This window comes from Neodiprion pinetum, chromosome 5 (genome assembly GCF_021155775.2).
Source record: "Neodiprion pinetum isolate iyNeoPine1 chromosome 5, iyNeoPine1.2, whole genome shotgun sequence".
NCBI lineage: Eukaryota > Metazoa > Arthropoda > Insecta > Hymenoptera > Diprionidae > Neodiprion > Neodiprion pinetum.
The window spans coordinates 28734718-28754569 of record NC_060236.1 but is presented as its reverse complement, the minus strand read 5'-3'; the positions used below and the strand labels follow the sequence as shown (position 1 = coordinate 28754569).

Genomic DNA, 19852 nt, shown 5'->3' with positions numbered 1-19852 from the left:
TAACTTCATATGACAATGCAACGAAAGCATAACTCTGACGATAAGCCTTTATAAATAAATAGAACAATCAATCGAGGTTCTCGCAACAGCCACGAGATGTCAGTCGGCGTTCAGCGGTTCTCGCTTTAAAAGTATCGCGATGTCGGAATAAATTTTGATAAGAACACAGTAACGCGGAACCTTAAAATATTAATCGATATTAGCTGACGTTACATTATCGGCGTTGTCATGTGTGCCCTCGATTACAGTAAGATGATTCACAATATTTACCGTGTCAGATAAGCGTAAAACATGATTAACCTCGGAAACTTTATTCAATGATCATTAGGGCAGCCCTAAATGTGCGTACAAGTGTAGTTGAAGTAATCTATCAGAGCATCGGAATAAGTCTTGTAATACGGTAAGATGAAAAGAAGGACTTGTGACGACACTTCGACAAAGAGTCAATGATCTCATCAGAATTTTCAAGCAAACTTTGCACCGGCTCTCTGGAGGTAAACCGTATCGAAATGTTATGTGATGCTTGTCGATGACTTTGCTGAAACGTCTTCTCAGTCCCCCCCCCCCCCCCCCCCCCCCCCCTTTATCATTTGTTGACACAAAAAGTGTTTGACCGCCTAGAGAAGTTTCCGGTGATTATATTACGTAAGTGCAAAGTTTCTAAAGATTCCATTCGCGCCACTGACGATGACGAGATTGCTTGTTTAAAAAATTCGGAATTCAGACTTGTTAATATAATTCCTGCTCACCATAAGCGGATTAATATTATAGTAATTGATGAATTGGGTTTTCATTAGTCGCAATTTGATTTGTCAGTAATTAATTTTATTATCACCAAACCTACAAGTATCATATAAAATTTGATTGTCACTTAATCGTTTGTCCGCTCCCTTTCCTTTTTCACATACTCTTGTCATATAGCATTATACAGAGTGAATTTCTAATTACCGCATGCGCTATAATCCGAGAGCAACCGTTTGCCAGGGCTAACAAACGTTACAAATTTATACGACATTTCGCCGCGATGTTTGACTTGAAAAATTTTCACAGTCGTCGATGTCAGTTGTGTTCGATTTACAACTGTGAAAATTTTTGAGTCTGGAGACAGTTGGTCACCCTGGCAAATATGGTTGCTCTCGGATCGCAGCGCATGCGCATTAAATTTTAGCAGACGGTGGACCATGCAGTCGTTAAAAATTCACTCTTTACGCACGCGTGTATTACTCTAACGCAGTTACATGAGTATATAATTATGAACAGGTACAATAAATTGAACAATTATCACAGCTAAGGCTTAGAGATCCTTGTTAAGGTGATAATAGTTCGCGTTCAGAGCAGTCGCGATCGTTACCCAAATGATGTACGGGGCCAGCATTAACGCTGACTTCTTTGAAACCCTGAAGAACAGGTAGATCATGACAACGATCAGCACCCACAGGATCACGATGTCGATCAGCGACTGAGGAGAAAAGTTTGTTTTTAAATAACAAGTCACAGATACGGAAATCAGATATCTGTTATTGCAAGTGAAACCAGCGAAGAATTGAAGGTGTAGAACGGAATTGAAACGGACTTCGCAAAAAAAAAAAAAAATAAATAAAAAACGCGATGAGGAAATCTGGTCCCTAGAATTACACTCACCACGAGGATGAGATGCCAGATGAAAAAGAACGGCGTCCAGAACCAGTTGAAGATCAGTTGTAGACAGTAAACTCCGAGCGGAAGGTAAAGCTTCTCCTTACTCGGCGATTCTTTCCATACATAGTAAGAAGCGATGCCCATCAATGTGTAAATTATCGTCCAAGCGACTGGGAAAAGCCAGTTTGGTGGCCTCCATGACGGTTGCACAACCTCGTTCTATAGCGTGTAAAAATTATCGAACGTTTCAGTGTTCGATTATTAAATCTATTCAAACTCTAAGAAAAGTCGGAACGCTAAAAATTAGACCATTGTTGTCTACGGAAGTGGAAATTGGAAAAAATATCAGTGAGCAAGCGGAGTTTAATCCAGAACCGACTTTTACGTAAAATTTTAAAGTGCGCGTGCTTGGATCAGGGTTTTTTGTGCAAGTAAAATGAAGAATGATTGAAAAAACTTTGGGTTCTCAGAGACCCCGTACACGTATTTAATGTTGTTTTGCTTTTTTTGCTTCAAAGAATTTCACCCACATCCTCCATCGTTTTTCGCTAAGACTAAGATTGGATTCTATGTCTGAAGTGTTGAATTTGCTAAATTTTCTCTCATCATTTTGTTCAAGTAACAACGTTCCAAAGCTGGCGTGTAAGTGATGTCAAAGTTTCCATAGGTGTAAGTGAATAAGGTTCAACTTACCTCGAACCAGTCCTTGTCTTGCCATAGAGCAGCTCCGACCCATCCGCCAGCGTTTGGCAAGATAATGGCAACTATGAGCAGCCAAATTTTGTGCGGCTTCGACTCGCCCATGTTGAGTTCGTGAGAACAAGCGTGTAACCAGTCGTTTTTTCGACAGTACCTCGTAGTTATAACAACACGATCACCCGTATCTGATGCTTGACCGAGATTATCTCAGCATCGTAAATTGATAAAATTTTGACAGTATTGGGCGCATTTGTTCAAAAACGTCTGGAACATTGCATAACGTACTGTTTGTATATTAGGGGAAATGGAATATGAGACGACTAACTTTTTCGACAAGGTACTTACGTTGGCAATGCAGATTCGGCCCAGGTTTCTAATGAAAAAATAATACATTGACCATTAAATTTAATTTTTTGATTAAAACTTTTTACGTTTAAAAAAACAAAATCAATGGCTAACGGAAATTTTAGACGATTGAAAAAAGTAACTTTTCGAAAAAGTTGGCCACTATTTCAGAATCCATTTGCACAAGTGTACTTGCCTGAGAATCAAGTATTTGATAAGTACGAAACGTGGTATTGTTTACGTAATGTTGTATTGTTTACGTAACGTGGTATTGTTTACGTAACGTAAATATGTACTATGGTCCAAGGCGTTCTGTGACACTTGCCGGTTACGTCAGGAATAGACACGTAATCATACGTGATTATAGAAAGTCCTAGGCTGATTAAGATCCGCTTTAAGTTGTCGCAAAATTGAAACCAATTCGGATCAGCTCGTCATATATCCACACGTATCAAATCATACTTACGTATGCAGGATTAAAACATTCACAGCGTGTCACATTTTTAGTAGAATGGTCAAATATCGTACGATAAACAGATACTGTACAAAAATGTTACGGGGCAAAAAAAAAATAAAAAATATATCTCATTTCGAAAAGCGAGTGGGAATAAAATTATTTTTGGCTCTGTATAATTTTATTCCCCGTTTTTTTTTTTTTCTTCTCATTTTTTAAAGTTTCTTTTTTAATCTTACGTTCGATATGAGTTCAGCTTTTTCCTTTTTTCCAACTTCTCGCTTCATCCTGACATTTCTTTTCCTAACTTTGATATGTTCCCCATTTTCCGCCCAACTCGATGGGAGAAAAATCGCAATATTCATATCAGGGAAAGAACAAAGAAGCATTGCGAAATTTAACATAACTTCGCGCATTATTCAACAGGCATGTCAGCGGAATTTTCGCGGATGATGAATCAAATGTACGAGATACCGTTTAACTCGTTATACACGTTTTCCGCTTGCGCAAACAAAGATAATAGAAAAAAACTGCGGCAACACGCGAAACGTTGAATTGGAAACGAATACCGTGTGTATAATGCTTTGCTACATTTTATCACGGACATCGATTAGGACTTGGGGTATTATTTTTGGAACGGTTTGAAAATCGATCGACTGCATTAGCTCCAAGTCGACGTATTGACATCGACGCAAAATCCTAACTACGCAATCCTTCGTGAAATTCTTGTACATTCATCCCGTAGAGAAAAAAAAAAAAAAAACTGTTGGAACTTTGTCACCGCACTGAGAGAAACTTTTAGTTCCGGTTACCGGTCAGTCCTTAACTATTTTCATTTTTCACCACAATCGAAAAATATAGTTCCAGGTACAAAATGGAAATTAGTTTTCTAGTTACTGTAACAAATGAAATTTTTCTCAGTGTGTACATAGAAATATTTTAGATCATGATTATGTACTCATCGGAGAAGACCGTGGTTGTTGATAGACTAATCGCGACCTTTGGTGATGCGGTAACAGATTGTAATGACTGGCATATGGGCGATTTTTAACCGATACAAATGTACACAAGTATATTCCGATCTGTCTGTGTAGATAAAAATTCCTCTGTGGCTGACAAAGCTTCGGTATAACGACTGGCACCTGAGGTACGTAAGTGCCAAATCTGACATAACGAATATGTGAATTAGTAATAATAAAATGAAGATTATAACGATCCTACGTCAAACATGGTATTGTCTATCAATATATTCTATATAGAATAAAAAAAAAAAGAAAAAGATTTAACATCGATGGGGAATTGCACAATGCCATATTTGAATCTACGCGCTCTTCAATTTTTAAGAAATATAACTTGTTTTTTTCACTGTTTTCTCTGAAATCTTCTCCAATTAGTCTCTTTTGTGGTCGACAATCGATTACAGAATCTGTTCTCGGATATAAAAAGAGTTAAAAAAATTGCCGCGATTAGCCAACGTTTTTATCAGTGAATCACTTAGATTTGAAGAATGGAAATACCAGCGAGTGTTAAGTGTTAAGTTGAATCGCAATAACAAGTATCGCAAGTATGATTAATGTTTGTTGACTCGAACAATGCCGATTTCCTTCATGGATTCGCCGACTGTTCTTCTGAAATGAAATCCAGGCTTGAAAACATCTCGCGATTCATCATGACGTAGAATTTTTCCTAAAATTTCGAAAAATGGAGGGAGGCAGCACGAAAGGAGACAGATTTGAATTAATATTTTTTTTCTTTCTGGTAAGTTTAGAATCGAACCAGAGTTGAAATTCCGTTCAAATTTTATGTATTTTGTGTGGTATAAATTGTCATATAATCGCTGCAGATTTTATCATTACACATTTATCGTTGTCGGTATAATTTATCTTGGAAATCCAATCTCAAATACGATTAAACTTACGGTTTCTGCTAAGGCCGAAACAAAATCGCCATGAAGATTATCAATTTTCTAATAATAAATTCGGGGTGCAGTTGTAATTGTCGTCGAGTAGTTGATTCCCTGGCAGGCTTTTGACACGGAGGACTTGGCCAGGTAATTGGTGCTGAATTCGGTAATAACGCAGAGGGCTGACTCTCAGGGGTTGTGCATAATTGGAAGGAAGCTTGGCCGTCAAGTCAGACATCTCGCGACAGACGCTAACGCGAGAAGTCCCAGGAGCATCGAGGCTGCACAAACGACTGACAAGGTGTCCCGGTAGTAGCTGGGGCACAAACCCTTGTCCAAGCATCTCCTGTTAATGCGGAGGGAGAACATAAGTCAGTAAAATCGCAATCGTACGGTGCAAGGAAAACGGCGACGTGGACTTCCATAAACCATCGTTTGAAGTCATCCCAACGGTATCTGATCACAAAAAAATGTGTTCATCTAGGAAGTATCCAGCAAGAATGCGACATCGACTTCCACAGACCACAATTTGGAGTGATCCTAACAGTGTCTGATCACAAAACATCGAAATCATATCAGAGGTATCCAGCAAAAATGCAATGTGGACTTCCACAGACCATAATTTGAAATAATCTTGACAGTATCTGATCACAAAACATTACGATCATGTAGCAGGTACCAAGAAACGAGCAATATTTTTTTCTCATAGTGACATGAACAGTAGTTGTTGACATTCTTGTAGCATAATGCGTGTAGGTATGACTCACAATTTCTCGATGAGTATCACCACCAGCCCAGTGACCACTTTGTCCAAGAACGTCACTACCGAGTAGACAAGAGCACTGCGTTCCGTTCGTGGTCCGATCAGTTCAGCGGTCACGCTGAGAGACGTGACCATGGTGATGGAACTTCCGCTCCCAATCAAAACGGCCACAAGGTAAACGACCCCCGTGCTGCTTCCGGCGAATTCTATGATCATGGAGGCCAGGATACCGATCAGTGCTCCGATGAGATAACAGGCCTTAAAAAATCTGCCGATTAATTTTTGGAACCAATCATCGTCATTCTTAATTTCCGATCACTTATCAAACTGCGGTCTGAACCTTAGTGCCGCAGGACCTGTTCATGTGCTTGAGGCAAAGCGCCGCGACGAAGGAGGCGAGATATGAAGCCAATGGAACGGTGGCCAGTGCTTCTTTTCCACCAACGGCGGACTCCTCGATGTAAAGTGGCAGGTAGACCATCGCGAGGGTGATGAAGAGCCGGCTCGCGACGTAGAGGAGGGCCACCCTTAAAAGGAGGGTAGTTCCTGACCAGTACCTTCGACTAGCCAAGGACGCGTTCCTCAGCGGTGATCGATCGCCGTTCTTGTCGCTCTGCAGACTCTGCGGGATGCAGCCGTCCTCCAGGTGTCTCGCCTTGAGGAAGACGTGGAAGCAGACACTCGCCGTCACTCCGATCACAGTGCAGATTATCACGATGTTCTGTAAATCGGTAATTGTACGGATCAATTGATGTTTTTCCAGGCTCACGACTTCGGCTTGGTGTTCACGTATGCGAGCATCGAAACTCACCCGGAATTTGTACGCGTCGTTTATCGTCACCTGGACAACCGAGTCACCCTGGGTTGGAAGGATTATCCAGGTCACCACGAAGACTGTTACAGCCGCGCCAACCTGGGCCGAGTATCTGAAAACCAGAAGCCGAAAGTGATGGTCGATAAAAGTAATCATATCCACAAAAATGGAAGATGTAAAGAATTTTCTCCGCGTACTCGAACGATTAGGCAGCAGTTTAAGAAGCCTCGAATTTTTTCGTACCACACGATGTCGACTGGGTTAAACAGAGGTTAAAATAATTAAGATTGTACGTTGTACACATCGACTTGTGGCCGATGCCGATTGTCGAGTAAAATGATAATTGCCTTATTGCTGTTAGATCGGTTCTGGCCAGCTGAGATCTGGCGAGAGCAGGGATCATCGAAAGGTGCGATATCTGAACGGCGGCCCATCCGGTTTGAAATACGGATATACTGGCAACGTAGACGAAGGTCGCGGATGGATTTCTTACGTCCAAGAACGTCCCGAAGATCACGGGGAAGCTCAGGCTGACCAAGACCGAGCCCAACACGTGCCAAGCTTTTTTACTGCCGTAGCGATCTACCAGGATGCCGAAGACCGGTGTCATAAGTGCGTCCACGATTTGCCCTGAAGAATGAAGAAGTCCGATCGGTGATGAGATATTTTTTTCACAGTTCAGAAATGGTCATATTTAAAGTACACAAAAACAATATGGAACCAAGGTCTAAACGGTGGAACTAAAGTTGTTGGAATTGAACTTTGTTGAAAGAATCTCAACTGATTACTTTGGGAAAAATAATTTCGAATGCCACTGTTTCAGGTACAAAAATTTTATACAATTTTTTTGCAAATCTGGAAAAATCTCAGTCTCCTTCTGATTTTTTAATACCAAAATCGTAGCCATTGTTTGCGTTATTCGCATGATTTTATTTATAAATTATTAATTGACCAACAAACCTCGTGAAATCGGGAGAATTGACAGGTTTCCATTAATGAAAAAAGCTCATAAAACAGCAAATTATTGGTCTCAGCTTATTAAAACTTTGGTTTTTCTTTCACTTCGAATTCACGTATCCATTTCATTTTTTATTTCCTTCCACGCGTTGCAAAGATACTCTACAATTTCAATCGAATTCAACAGTGTCGTCTTCACCCTCATAGCCCAAATATCAATCTCTGTATTAGTATTTTTTCTTATTTTCCATATCGTTTTGTTCACAACATAAATTGGTTAAATCTATGGCCGAAGTCAAGTTCCGGACCAGCTTGAAACTCACCCAGCAAAAGCATCGCGCCCGCAGTTACCGGCTCGAAAAGAACTATCCTCTGGAGATAGAGGAGCGTGTATGAGAACCACATCGCGGCTGCCAGGTCATTGAATACGTGACCGAGGGCGTAAGACACCCTGACTGTCCTCGACATCTTTCCCTCCACCAAAGGTATCCGCTCCCCGCTAATGTCCATGGCTGACGGTTTCAATGAAAGAATTTCGTGTACTTCCGCATCCCAGGGTTCATCTCATGACTTGATTTTCCTCAGACGAATCTCACACCGGAACCGGAACTCGTGGATGACGATTGACACATTGCTGCTGAAGACAAACGATTCGGTTCCCTTTCTATTTCCTCTACTTCTTCTCTTTTTTGATGTTTTCGAAACTCTCGCTGAAACGTTTTTATGCACATTTAGTATAACGTGCAACTAAATAAATTTCAAGGTATTCCAATTTCCGCAACCGGGAGTGAAAAAACATCCCAAACGAATTCAAATTTTCCCCCGCAAGGTAACAGCTCACGTTTTTGTCTCGATACATCGACCGTAATTCAATTTCGTTATTCGTTAGTAAAAAAAACAAAAAGGTTTTTTTTTTCACCCACGTGATTCTTTACCAAAAAACTAAAAATATGAGACACTATGTAGGACCTTCGACGTTCGATGTACCGGATAGATGGAATTTACAAGATTGGGGAGTTTTTTCACCCCCGTTACCGGAATAGTTACAAATAAGAAAAAAAAAAAGTAACGTTACAGTTCCCGGATTAATCGCCGGATTTGAGCACTTCGAATTACCGTCAATTTTGTGTTGAACGGTGTCCGCAACCTGTTTTACAATCAGTATCGTGTTGTACAAGCTAATGTTTAATCGCGGGGATTTTATCGACTGATACGTTCATGGATACTCGTACAACGGGTAAGATATATTGTTGCAGGAGTTGAATAACGCGACTGTTTACTTTCTCGCCGGAAGTGAATGGTGAACATATACGCGATACATGCACACGCGTATGTAATATGACAGCGTTTCAACCACAGCTGTCCTCATCGATTGTTTACGCTATCGTTTTACTCGATATCAACAGACGTCCGTCTTGAGGTCCGATTTTGTTTTTGAAAACCCGTTGCTCGGTACAAAAAATATAACCAACGAGTTTTCATTTCCTCTTGCGATTGCAACGAATACTCGGTTTTTTTTTTTTTTCCCCAATGGAATGGTTCGCGATTATTCGATTCTTCCGCAACATCAGCGTCGAGATTCTAAATACGTAGGACACAGATTTTTAATCGTTGAACGCCAACATCTTCAATTCTTTCGAACACGTGGCTGGGTATATAATTTTCTGCTGATTCAGTTGGATAGAAACTTTTTCCGAACGAAATAACGAAAGAAAACGGTAAAACGAATTCATTCTTCTTTCTTTCCAATACGTGGTCACATTTCAAAATCTAAATCAGAGGTAACGGATGTATTTTCCTGTTGGAATAACAAACTCGTTAAATTGGTAAAAGAATTTTTGAAAATATCCGATTAACGCGTGAATAATCGACGGAAAACTTCAATTATGCGTTTCAAAAAAATTCACCGCTCTTCTCTCGAGGACGAAACAAAAAAAAAAAAAAAGAAACAAAATAGTAATCGAGTATTTAACGGGAAACAAAATCACCGTATAGTAAATTTCCGCTCGATAAGTATAGTAAATAAAACGCAGCTAGGAATTTGCAGGTGGGCTTAAAATAAACATTTCAGTCAAGAATGTTGTAGATTTAGCGACTAAAAGAGAAGAAGAAGAAAAAAAAAAAAAAAAAATTGAAATCTTGTTCAGTTTTTACCGTATTCAATAATTATTCTTCCTATCTTTATTGCGCACAATATATTCCTAGAGTCAGAATGTCTCGTCATCATTACACACACTTTTTAGTACGACAGATTTTTAAGAGGCTTCTTCACACAGCGGCGACTCACCTTTGCTCTGACGAATATTTCCCGCGAACACGGTGATTCGTATATTTTTACAATTTTATCATACAGGAAACGCGAACGATACGTGTCGCGGATTTTTTCCTCCCGTTACTGAAATTTTCAGCGTGTGTGTCCGGAGATATCCGAGTTCCTGCGAACGGTTCGCCAGCCGCTTTCACTCGGTGAACAGATCTTTCGAGGAGTATTCGGTATCCCAAATCAGGAATAACAGTCTCGCGTGTTAAGTCAGATCGTGGGCGAATTTATAAGCTGACGTAAGTGTCCCTCAAACCATAAATAAAAACGAGTTTACGTTAAATTCCTTGCAGGAATTGGAGATTCCCAAAATTTGTCAAAATTTAAAACAGCCTTCTCAAGCCCCACGATTCTTTGCACAGAGTATAAAAGATGAATCTATCAGATCAACCGCGATATCGAATCGTTAATCAATTCTAATTTCGAAACTGTCACACAGTCCGTTGGTTTTCGATAAAAACAATATTTTCGGATTATTTTCCACGATCTTTTCTGCGCGGCTTGCTTCAAGATCGATTCCAAGTTATCCAAAATGGCGTCGGGTTCAATATCGGCTCGCTAATCCACGTCGATGATTCCGGGGATTTTTGACGGCCAGAATTCGCGGAGCGTCCTGATTCTGCGACAGGGACGAAAGAGAGGGCTTGACCGAACCGCACCGGCGCCTTGTTCAGGCCGATCTATGGAAGTCCGGTGTAATAACGTAACACAGGGCGAGCCGCTCTGTAACCTGAGATTACAATGAAAAATACACGAGAACCAAACCGAACCACACAACGCGACGTCTTGCGAGTCGATACCCTCCCGATGCGATGCGATGCTTCTATTCGCTGCTATAAGGTTTCAACGGGACGAGTCGAACACTCGGCCAGCGGCCAGACGAGCTCCGGCTACTTGGTAAGAATTCTTTGAGGTATGCGAGTCGAAAATTTCCCATAAAAGACACTCACAGGGACAAAACACAGCAAGTAATTATGGGAAGAACCAACGCGGGGTGAGATTTCAAAAAATCGGGTCAAATATGTTCGACGAAAAGAAATTCGACAAGACTCCGAAAGATTTTTTTTCAATATTAATCTAAATTATGATGACGATGATTTGTACAATCGATCAAATTTTTTCATTATTTCATTTCCAAATTTGATACAGATGTGATTTTTCTCACAAGCTTTGAACCGCTTGCATACTTCAAAAGTAACAAATTACGTAAAATTATCCGTACTGATTTTTTTTTTATATATATTTCTTAATAATCTTTTCTATTTTTATACGTCTCTGCATATTTTTTTCTTTTTTTTTTCTTTGCATAATCGTTTACTGCTCAGACGAATATTGTATGAGTATTTTCATTAGCCCGAAAGTCAGGAGCATTTTACTGATTTAGCGTATTATTTGCATCTGGAAATCGCAATCCACTAAAACTACGCTGAGTAATGATTTGTTTGAATTGAACGATTTCCTGCGGTTTCTGAAACGTGATCAACCTCCATCTTATCGCCTTGACAAGTTATCTCTTGTAAATCGAGTACCTACGTAGTTCACTAGTACGTTTTACTTGCCGCTGTTACACACGACTCAGTCGGTACGAGCTCTGTTGGTAAGTAGAAACAAATGGAAAAAAAACCTGATCATGAGTAGGTTTATCATGATATTACAGAAAAAAAATTGGGAACACGATGGATAGAAAAAGCGCATGAATTTTATTTTCATACATGTCTAGAGTTTAATTTTCCATCGGTACGTGTGATCAAATGTTGCTTGTTATCATCAGAGACGCGTAAGTCGATAAAGAGGAAAAAGCTCACCAGCTAAAATTCTCGGTCGGTTTATTCGAACGGGGTGGTGCAAAAAAAAAAAAAAAAAAAAACGGAGCTTTTAAAACTTTCATTACTCAATAATATAACAACATTTGTGACATTTGTTTCCATTTTCTAGAGCTTGTAAAATGAATCGACACCTTTGACCAATATTCGACGATTGGCTTTGAATCAACGTTTTTTTCTTTTTCATTTCAGGTAAATTCTCGTGTGGAAAAGTTTCTCCAAGTGTCTTTATAATCTCAAGCTTCAGAACCGGACAAAGGGTATAAAGTATAAGGTATAAGGTGTAATAAGGTGATTCTGAGAAACAATTATCTCCCCGTTTTTTATTTTTTTTCAACATCTACAAAATGTATCGGCTCGAAGTAGAACTACGGGGGATCAAAGGTCGGAAGGCGTTTACTTTCGAAAAAAATGTTTATTAAAAAAGTGGATAAAAAAAAAAAAAAAAAAAAGAACAAACCGATATTAAAAACCTTCCAGCCCACCTCGTTCCACTCGTACTTTATACTCGTGCTGATAACCAGCTGCGATCGTGGTCCTACCGATGACGATGATGAAATTCCAGGGAGAAAACCGGACCCACAGGTGAAACGATTGAATCGATACTGGGAGCTTTGATGTAGACAGATATTACACCGTATATTGATCTAGTGTAAAATTATGGTAATTATCAAAGCGGCAAGCAGTGTGGAAAATAACTATGTCTATAACGTAATAGTTGTTAACAGAACGTGCGCGACACTTGTATCAACTGAAAATTTATTTTTAACAGTGAAACGAAACGTTCGTACAGTAGAGCTGTAAGGTATCGTCTGAATAAAACGCAAACTTGTATAAAAGTAAAGTGTATGAAAATTAAATGATTACTATTAATTATTACATCTTCGAGCGCAGCAGACGAACAATAACGTCAATTCATAGTCTTGCTACAGAGGTAGGTAAAGGGTGATCGTAGCACCGAGTTTCCGTAATATAAACCTGTAAAGACAGACGCATCTTGACGATATTGAGCTCAGTTACTCGCCGAGGGTTCAAATAGAAACAAGATCTCGAGATCCTGCATTCACAGTTCGCTGAGCGAGTTTGTCGGACCGTAACAATGGTGCAAGCAGCCTTCTTCTCCCTTACTTTGTCTTCTTTTCTGTCTCTCTCTCTCTCTCTCTCTCTCTCTCTCTCTCTCTCTCTCTCTCTCTCTTTCTCTCTTTCTGTAATAATCTGTAATTTCTCATTAATAACTTTCCAGAGTTTGCGAGTTGACGAAAGTTCAGATGAAGCTGAAGAGGCGTCGAACTTTAAATCGTGCACCTCGCATTTTTGATACAATTTTTAATTCTTCACAAATATAATTAATAACTTCATCACTGTGCAATGAACATTGCAAAGATGCAGTTTATTAAATATTGATTATACCTTGTCGACAATAAGTCGTTATGAATAGTGAGTATGGCAATAAATTTTTTCCAGGAAGATCGAAGCAGGGAACAAAGATCATATACGTTTTTAATCAATATTGAAAAGTATAAGTTCCAAAGAGTCGCGAACTTGATCGGTACAATAATGTGAACAAATTGTGTGATACAACTCTGACGAAAATTTTTAGAAACTTTGTCAATCTCGCACAGTCGTAGCGAGGTGTGTTTATAATGTTTCAGAGATAAAAATTGGCATGTTTGTGAAATTGCTCGACACAAAAATGTACAATTTTTCACCACCGCCTGTAAAAAAAAACGTAGTTCCTTCAGTCGTGATTTTTCGTCTTTGGCGAATTATTATGAATGTTATTGCCATGTGAATGAGGCAGAAACCAAAGAAACTTGATTACTAATGTGGCGAAAAGCGAAGACAAAAATGGGGAAAAAATCTTTGCGAGTAACACAATATGTTGAATCAAGTGCCGTCGTGGTGACTAAAAAAAAATCTAAAAAAAATTTCGAGGCTCTTTTGGGTCGGTTGCAACATCATACTAAAAAATTATCAAAATCGAAGGGGGTGAGGCACATGGGTTGGTTTGACGTAGAATGCATCGTATATACCTATATCTAGCACCGCCTTTCCTCTTCAACCTTTTTACCCTCCTCGAATGTTATAGGGTCAAGTTTATCTATCTTGAGAGCTGTCAGTACCTTGTGTTCGTCGATACGATGAGACTTATCAAATATATGCACGTGACCTATACCCGTCGAGTTTGAATTTAAAATTCGAATGAAAAAAGTGATAGAAAATAAAATGAACAGTCTATGTATAAGATTTCTCATTGCATTTATCGATTTTCTATTTAAGATTCATTGTTCCAAGTTCCATCGGCATTGTTGTCAAGGTTTGAAATCAATTGCATTATCGATTCAAAATACTATGAACAAATTAATTCTGTTTTTTTTTTTTTATTTCACATATTTCCAAATTTATGGCTGGTTCGTTTAAAATCGCTACCTTCTAACTCTTCGTGTATAAAACACCGTACTGTAAGTTCAAATATAGGTACAGATAAAGTTCAAGCAGTAATTTTACCGTCAGCCGAAACTATAATTCCAGTTACATTGTAGTATAAAAGTTCTTTTCAAAATATTACCTGTTCCTAACGGACGATTTGTAAAAATTAAAATTTCCTCATTTTTGTTATAAAATCATTTTCGATGCTCAAGGTGTGGAAAAATGGCGAAAAGTCTGGTCCAGTTCGAGGAAGCTGGAGGGTTGTCAGAGGGTGTACGTGAACGGTGGTTTTATGCAGGGAAACTGGACCGCCGGTATAGTTATAATGAAATTCGCGAAGTCTATCAAGTCCCCGGGTTTGACGCTGGCGAAATACTTAACTGAGGTGCGGAGTGATCTATGGAGCAAACGTTGTACGCGAAGCCGTTAAAAAGTTGGAGCAGCTGTTTTAGCGAAGTTGTACGGAACCGGGACACCAAGTGTGACCCATGCATCAACGGGCGAACTTTCCTTTCCGACATAATTACCCCAGAGATCGACTACTTCGACCCCCCACCTGCTACTCCTTTTTCCTCTTCCTCCCCCTATCTCTTCTAGAATCCCTAATCGCTTAACGAGATTTTAAACCGAACGACCTAGTCGCCGCGTATCTACGATCTTTTCAAATTTACGCCAAAATATCTGCATCATCTTACTGTATACAGAGCGAGTATAGCTAACGATTGAATGTTCTGACGCGCATGCGCTAAAATTCTAGTGCCAAAGCCGTGGAGACTAGATAAGGAGTACCAACTATATGAAAACAAATGGCACTTCGGTGCAAAAGCAACACCAGCGACGCTAGTGGCAAAAAAAAAAAAAAAAAAATTAACCTAACGTGTACTTTTTTAGTGGGCAGATTTGATCAATTCTCGCGATTGAGTTGGTGCTCCTTATCTGATCTCCGTGGCAAGAACAGTTTCTTTGTCAGGAAGATAAATATTTTTGAGGTTACATGCATCGCGGTGACCTGTAATTTGAACTTTTATGACTGTTGGTCAACCTGAGGAAGCAACTGCTTTTGCTCTACAGTTTTAGCGCATGCGCGTTAGATCATTCGATCGTCAGCTACTCACTCTGTGTAGTTATCGGCTGTAATGTAACAGGCTGACCCTAATGACCGTGGATTATAATGCATATAGAAAATATTTCACGATGCGTGATTGATCGTTGGACATTTTAATGTCCGCAGAATAATGAAACGTATTTGGAATCGAATACAATGTGTTAAAAAACGTTGAATTATCATCGGGCTTTAACGATGGGATATAAAATTGAGTAATTGCTCGACGTTTACGGCAGTGTGCAGACAATAATTGCTGAAGGGTAAAACGTCAGTTGAACATTGATCAGCCCGTGTTGACGACAAATAGGAAGAGGCAATATTGATCGGTGAAAGAGTCTCCGTCACGAGGTGGTGAAAAAAACTCGTCGTGCTCCTTGTCGACGCAGGATATCTTTCAAGAACTCAATAAGGCAACTGAATGCCTCGACGTGTTAACGGGAACGAAAAGCACCTTGGACGAGGAGAAGGCTTCCCGGGATAAGGAGAGGAGAAAGAAACGGTGAAAACTAGCAGGAATAAGGAAGGAGAGGAGAGGAGAAAAAATCGCTAGCCATTTATCACTCGATTCTGACCCTGTTGACGATGGCATTTAGATACGACCTTCTTCGATAATTAATCTTCACAGGGTAGCTGTGGCGTTGATTGCTGCTCTGGGACGTGAATTCCCAATTGAATGATCGTCGGGCGCCTATCTTTTTCCCGATCGAACCGGATGCCCCTATTTTTTTATCCTTGTTTTTTTTTTTCTACGCACAACCTGCGAACTCTTCAATTGTGTATCACGCCGATTTCGTTGTCACTGATTTTCTGGAAACACTTTATCTGCAACCGGTCTGTTTGGAAACTCAGTAGCCAGGGTATCGAGGTTTTTAGGTTTTTGGAAAATGGAATATCAAGTATTTTGGATCTTAATAAAAAGGATTTTGAACAAAGAAGACATCAATGTGACTTATAAGATCACCAATACTTTTAACAATCTGTTCACTCCTTCGAAATCTAAAATTTCTACTCTTGATCAAATTGATAGTGTATACAAAATTGACTGCAACGACTGTGACGAATGTTATATTGGCCAATCATCTCGACATCTTCAGAAACGCGTAGCCAATCAAAATACGATTTCAAGTCTCGAGATCCAGACAAGTCTGCTTTAGCTTATCACTCAATAATGCAAAGGCACACACTTGACTTTCATATTGTTAGAATTATAGATAATGATAAGGACTGGCAGAGAAGGTTTAATCAAGGAGATGTCTCACATTTCCAAAAACAAGACCGTCGACAAAAGAACTGACATTCAAAATTCAAGCCACCTTTATTCCAACATTGTTCAATTCCAATGTAACTAGTCTGACAAATTTTGAAATTTTCCGCCATAACTTTATCTCTATTCACAATACATTTCAACAATTACCGTCAGCCACCGTCGTTTTCAAGATTCGTTTAAAACGAATCTAATCATGCGCCGAACGTTTTCTTGTATAAATTCGAAGGCTGTTGGATCGCCTAGCTGAGCATCGCGTTAGGCGAAGAACTTGAACTTTTGCTACTCGCTAGCACTTCGGAAGTTGTTGAAACAATTAAGTGGATCCCGTTTATGGCTGAAAGTTTATACACGTTTTTTTTTTTTGCCTCAACAGTGACCTTTCCCTAGACTCTGATAGATCGTAAATAATCGCTTCCCTGAGAGCACAGAAATATCATTTCGTTACGCAGATTCAGTTCATTTTTTGAATGGTGTGTACGGAGCGAATCCCTAAAGACCGCACGGTCCGTCGTCTGCTAAAATTTGAAGCGCACGCGCTGAAATCCGAGAACAATTGTTTGTCAGGACGACCAACTGTCTCTAAACTAAAAAATTTTGACATTTGTGAGTTGAGTACAAGTGCCAACGACAAGTGTCAAAATTTTTGAGCTTAGTTTCATCGCGGCAAACTGTCGTATAAATTTATGAGAGTTGGTAGCCCTGGCAAACAGATAGTTTCGAAACGAAGCACATGGGCATTAAATATTAGCAGACGACGAAAAGTGCAGAGGTTAGTAATTCACTCTGTACAAACAATCGCACACTTTTTCTACCGAATCTGCTCGTGACGTCTTCGCTTATTCGGAGTGATCACGAAACCGAAATGAAAAGTTTTAATAAAACGATTAGTCCCTGGCTTCAGCGCGATATTACCGGACACCGTTTGAATCAGTCAGAGGGGGGTGATTCATTCCTTGATTTGTTCCCGCTTCCCGATAGCTGATAATGAGAAATAAGAAGGAGGAAAAAGCCAATTAAAACTGTTTCAGATCAAACAATGCGAGATCGATGCGGCCAAGTCGGGGGGGGGGGGGGGGGGGGGGGGCGAGGAAATGGCAGCAAGGGCGAATCGCGCCCCGCAGCGATGCCTGAAATTTAAATCACCGGTAATTTCTCGTTATGAGGTTGACTGATTTTGCTTAATGTTTTCGAGCTTTTCAGAGGAATGGGACTCGGCAACGAGTTTCAGGCCGCGGCCACCCCTAAGTCGCGGTTTTAGTAGGCGCGTCAGGTTCACCCTAGTGGTACCTGGTATTATATGAAGGCACGGTTGGTTGGCGAGGAGGCGGTTGCAGATATATACGTGGGAGACTCGCGCGGAGGAAACACCCTTTGAATCCTAATTCGCATTATTAGCTTAACTAGCTATCCGCCCGTCTACGACGCATGACGAACTACACCATTACGACAAAAGTTTACCATTGAAATTCGATTCATCGAAACCCCTTTGGCCGGATTTGTGGCCCAGTTTTTCGACCACATCGGCGATCATAGACGAAGGGAGACACAAATCCTTCCAGAAATAATTTTCGCCTACCTGAACGTTCGGTCTCACGTGCAGCGGCTTAAATCACAAACAGCCACAAGCTCGGCCACAGATTCGACTTCACTGTTCTTTGGATCACCCCAAATCTCAGCCCACGATCCTCCTCGTACATCAGAAACTCAGAACCATGGATTTATAACATTTCCACGCTGTTTGAGCTAGCTCGTTGATCAATGGACGTGCGAATGTGATCACTTAGTTCGAGGTTTGGTACACTAATCGAAAAAAAGATACCGAAACTATAATCTGTCTCGCTAATGACGAAGCCACGCGAAGTTACTCAAAATCATCATGTAAAATGTGCCGAGGACACTCGAGGAACGTTATCGAGATGATTTGAACTTTTTCGACCGTGTTTTCGAGCGCGTTCGACCTTTTCGTAATTTGGATTTGGGACTTGGAGAAGGTATTCCTGGCACATTCGTCGACGCTGAAAACAAAGGCTAATATGATACCTAACGGGGAAAGTGGAGGGAGGGAAGGAAGGGGTTCGACTCGGGTGCAAGTTGAATTGCGGGATTGAAAGAGGGGCGGATGTTGCTGGTGCGGGCAAAACGTGTTTCACCCTGAGTGAACCAATTACATATCGCGTCTGCTGCGTGACCCCGCGACACGGTGCTCAATCTCGCATCGGCACCGGCAAACTGCTGTTTGCAAAAACAGTATCAGGCTACCAGAACACCCCCGCAGCCTTCCTCTTCCTCTATTGCCACTGACCTCGTTTAAACTTCTCCGTAATGGGCGATATTCATCCCTCGCTGTGAAACCGTACTGCAAAGCTCGACAACGCACGTCCCCAAATCCACATCGCTTTCCATCTATCCCTCATCGCTTGGCGAAGAATGGAGGAGGGTCAAAGTGTTCGTCAATTGATCAACTATCGATGGAACTGATCGTTTCGCATTTTTTGGATCCGTAAGAGGACCGTTATATCGCTGAAACTGCAGATTGCTGCAGGATGCAAGGATACCAATCTTCTTAACGATTACTATAACTTCTGGAAGATTTTCAAAGTTTATAAGTTCACGTTCGCTGTTCCTGAATCCAGAAGCTGATTTTTCGGCAGGTTGAAGACGCAAAACCGTTAGTCCATTCTTAAATGGTAAGGCACCGTTCTCTTCACAAGACAATCCATTTTCGTTCGAGTCCAGTGATTTTTTTCCTCTTCATTAATTGGTGGCAACGAGTAATACACAAAATAATCACGTACATTTTTTGCAATTCTCCTCAAAGTTGAGCGAATAGACGAGACTTTGCAACTCAAATTTTTGGTCTCAAACATCCGATTTTCTGAAGGAAAATCTGCCTGGTGAAGTCAAATTGGACTAACTGTTTACCTTCAAGCTTACAGCAAAAAGGTTTTACTGGAAAATGAAGATATGCGCTGGCGATGAATCGATGATGTGAAATGTGGTTTTTGATGTTCAAGCAGATAACGTGAAACATGGATTTTTCGAAACCGTCAAAATTTACACCATATACTGACTTTTTGGAATGCAGTCATTTCCATCAAAGAGAGACTCGGTGACAAATTTCATCCTCCAAATCTTCAGAAAAGTTTCCAATTCTTTAGAGAAATGCACTTTAAGTACCGATTCGGTCCGTGTCAAATCACCTGTAGATATTCAAGGGTTGACACGATCGGTTCGTCCGGTTCATGCAACGCTTAACTTTGAGGTTTCCAGCTCGTACGTGACTGTGAGAGGAATCACTCGAGAGTCCCCCTGGACTGTGACGTCGAGTCTCGGG

At 40.4% G+C, this 19852-nt stretch overlaps 2 protein-coding genes and 1 long non-coding RNA gene across 5 annotated transcripts; 1 reads left to right on the top strand and 2 right to left on the bottom strand.

Moving 5' to 3' along the window:
• Positions 1-803: 803 nt before the first annotated feature.
• Positions 804-2597, bottom strand: LOC124218658 (tryptophan-rich protein TspO-like). Its single transcript, XM_046625301.2, has 3 exons — positions 2332-2597; positions 1642-1857; positions 804-1459 (listed from the first exon to the last, which is right to left on the bottom strand). The coding sequence occupies exons 1-3, from the start codon at positions 2440-2442 to the stop codon at positions 1295-1297; spliced, it is 492 nt and encodes a 163-aa protein (XP_046481257.1). The 5' UTR covers positions 2443-2597; the 3' UTR covers positions 804-1294.
• Positions 2598-5247: 2650 nt separating this feature from the next.
• LOC124218657 (major facilitator superfamily domain-containing protein 12) lies at positions 5248-10694 on the bottom strand. Of its 3 annotated transcripts, XM_069136168.1 has the most exons (8): positions 9861-10694; positions 7897-8283; positions 6964-7246; positions 6614-6728; positions 6143-6523; positions 5807-6060; positions 5469-5683; positions 5279-5385 (listed from the first exon to the last, which is right to left on the bottom strand). In XM_069136168.1, the coding sequence occupies exons 2-7, from the start codon at positions 8081-8083 to the stop codon at positions 5500-5502; spliced, it is 1404 nt and encodes a 467-aa protein (XP_068992269.1). In that variant the 5' UTR covers positions 8084-8283; positions 9861-10694; the 3' UTR covers positions 5279-5385; positions 5469-5499. The 3 variants fall into 3 exon arrangements, with proteins under 3 accessions (XP_046481256.1, XP_068992269.1, XP_046481255.1); XM_046625300.2 differs by lacking the exon at positions 5469-5683 and having other exon boundaries at positions 5248-5385; positions 9861-10692; XM_046625299.2 differs by lacking the exons at positions 5279-5385; positions 9861-10694 and adding an exon at positions 8690-8795 and having other exon boundaries at positions 5500-5683.
• Positions 6724-7684, top strand: LOC124218661 (uncharacterized). Its single transcript, XR_006883146.1, has 2 exons — positions 6724-6887; positions 6978-7684. It is a non-coding gene; the product is annotated as an uncharacterized lncRNA (long non-coding RNA).
• Positions 10695-19852: the final 9158 nt, after the last annotated feature.

What these genes read in the sequence shown, in the direction of transcription:
- LOC124218658 (XM_046625301.2), bottom strand. Translation starts at nt 2,442, where the DNA reads ATGGGCGAGTCGAAGCCGCACAAAATTTGGCTGCTCATAGTTGCCATT. An exon ending in AAGACAAGGACTGGTTCGAG is followed by an intron (nt 1,858 to 2,331) that starts GTAAGTTGAACC and finishes TACACGCTATAG; the next exon opens with AACGAGGTTGTGCAACCGTC. An exon ending in TCTGGCATCTCATCCTCGTG is followed by an intron (nt 1,460 to 1,641) that starts GTGAGTGTAATT and finishes TTTTCTCCTCAG; the next exon opens with TCGCTGATCGACATCGTGAT.
- LOC124218657 (XM_069136168.1), bottom strand. Translation starts at nt 8,083, where the DNA reads ATGGACATTAGCGGGGAGCGGATACCTTTGGTGGAGGGAAAGATGTCG. An exon ending in GGGCGCGATGCTTTTGCTGG is followed by an intron (nt 7,247 to 7,896) that starts GTGAGTTTCAAG and finishes TTCATTCTTCAG; the next exon opens with GGCAAATCGTGGACGCACTT. An exon ending in ACAGGTCCTGCGGCACTAAG is followed by an intron (nt 6,061 to 6,142) that starts GTTCAGACCGCA and finishes AGATTTTTTAAG; the next exon opens with GCCTGTTATCTCATCGGAGC.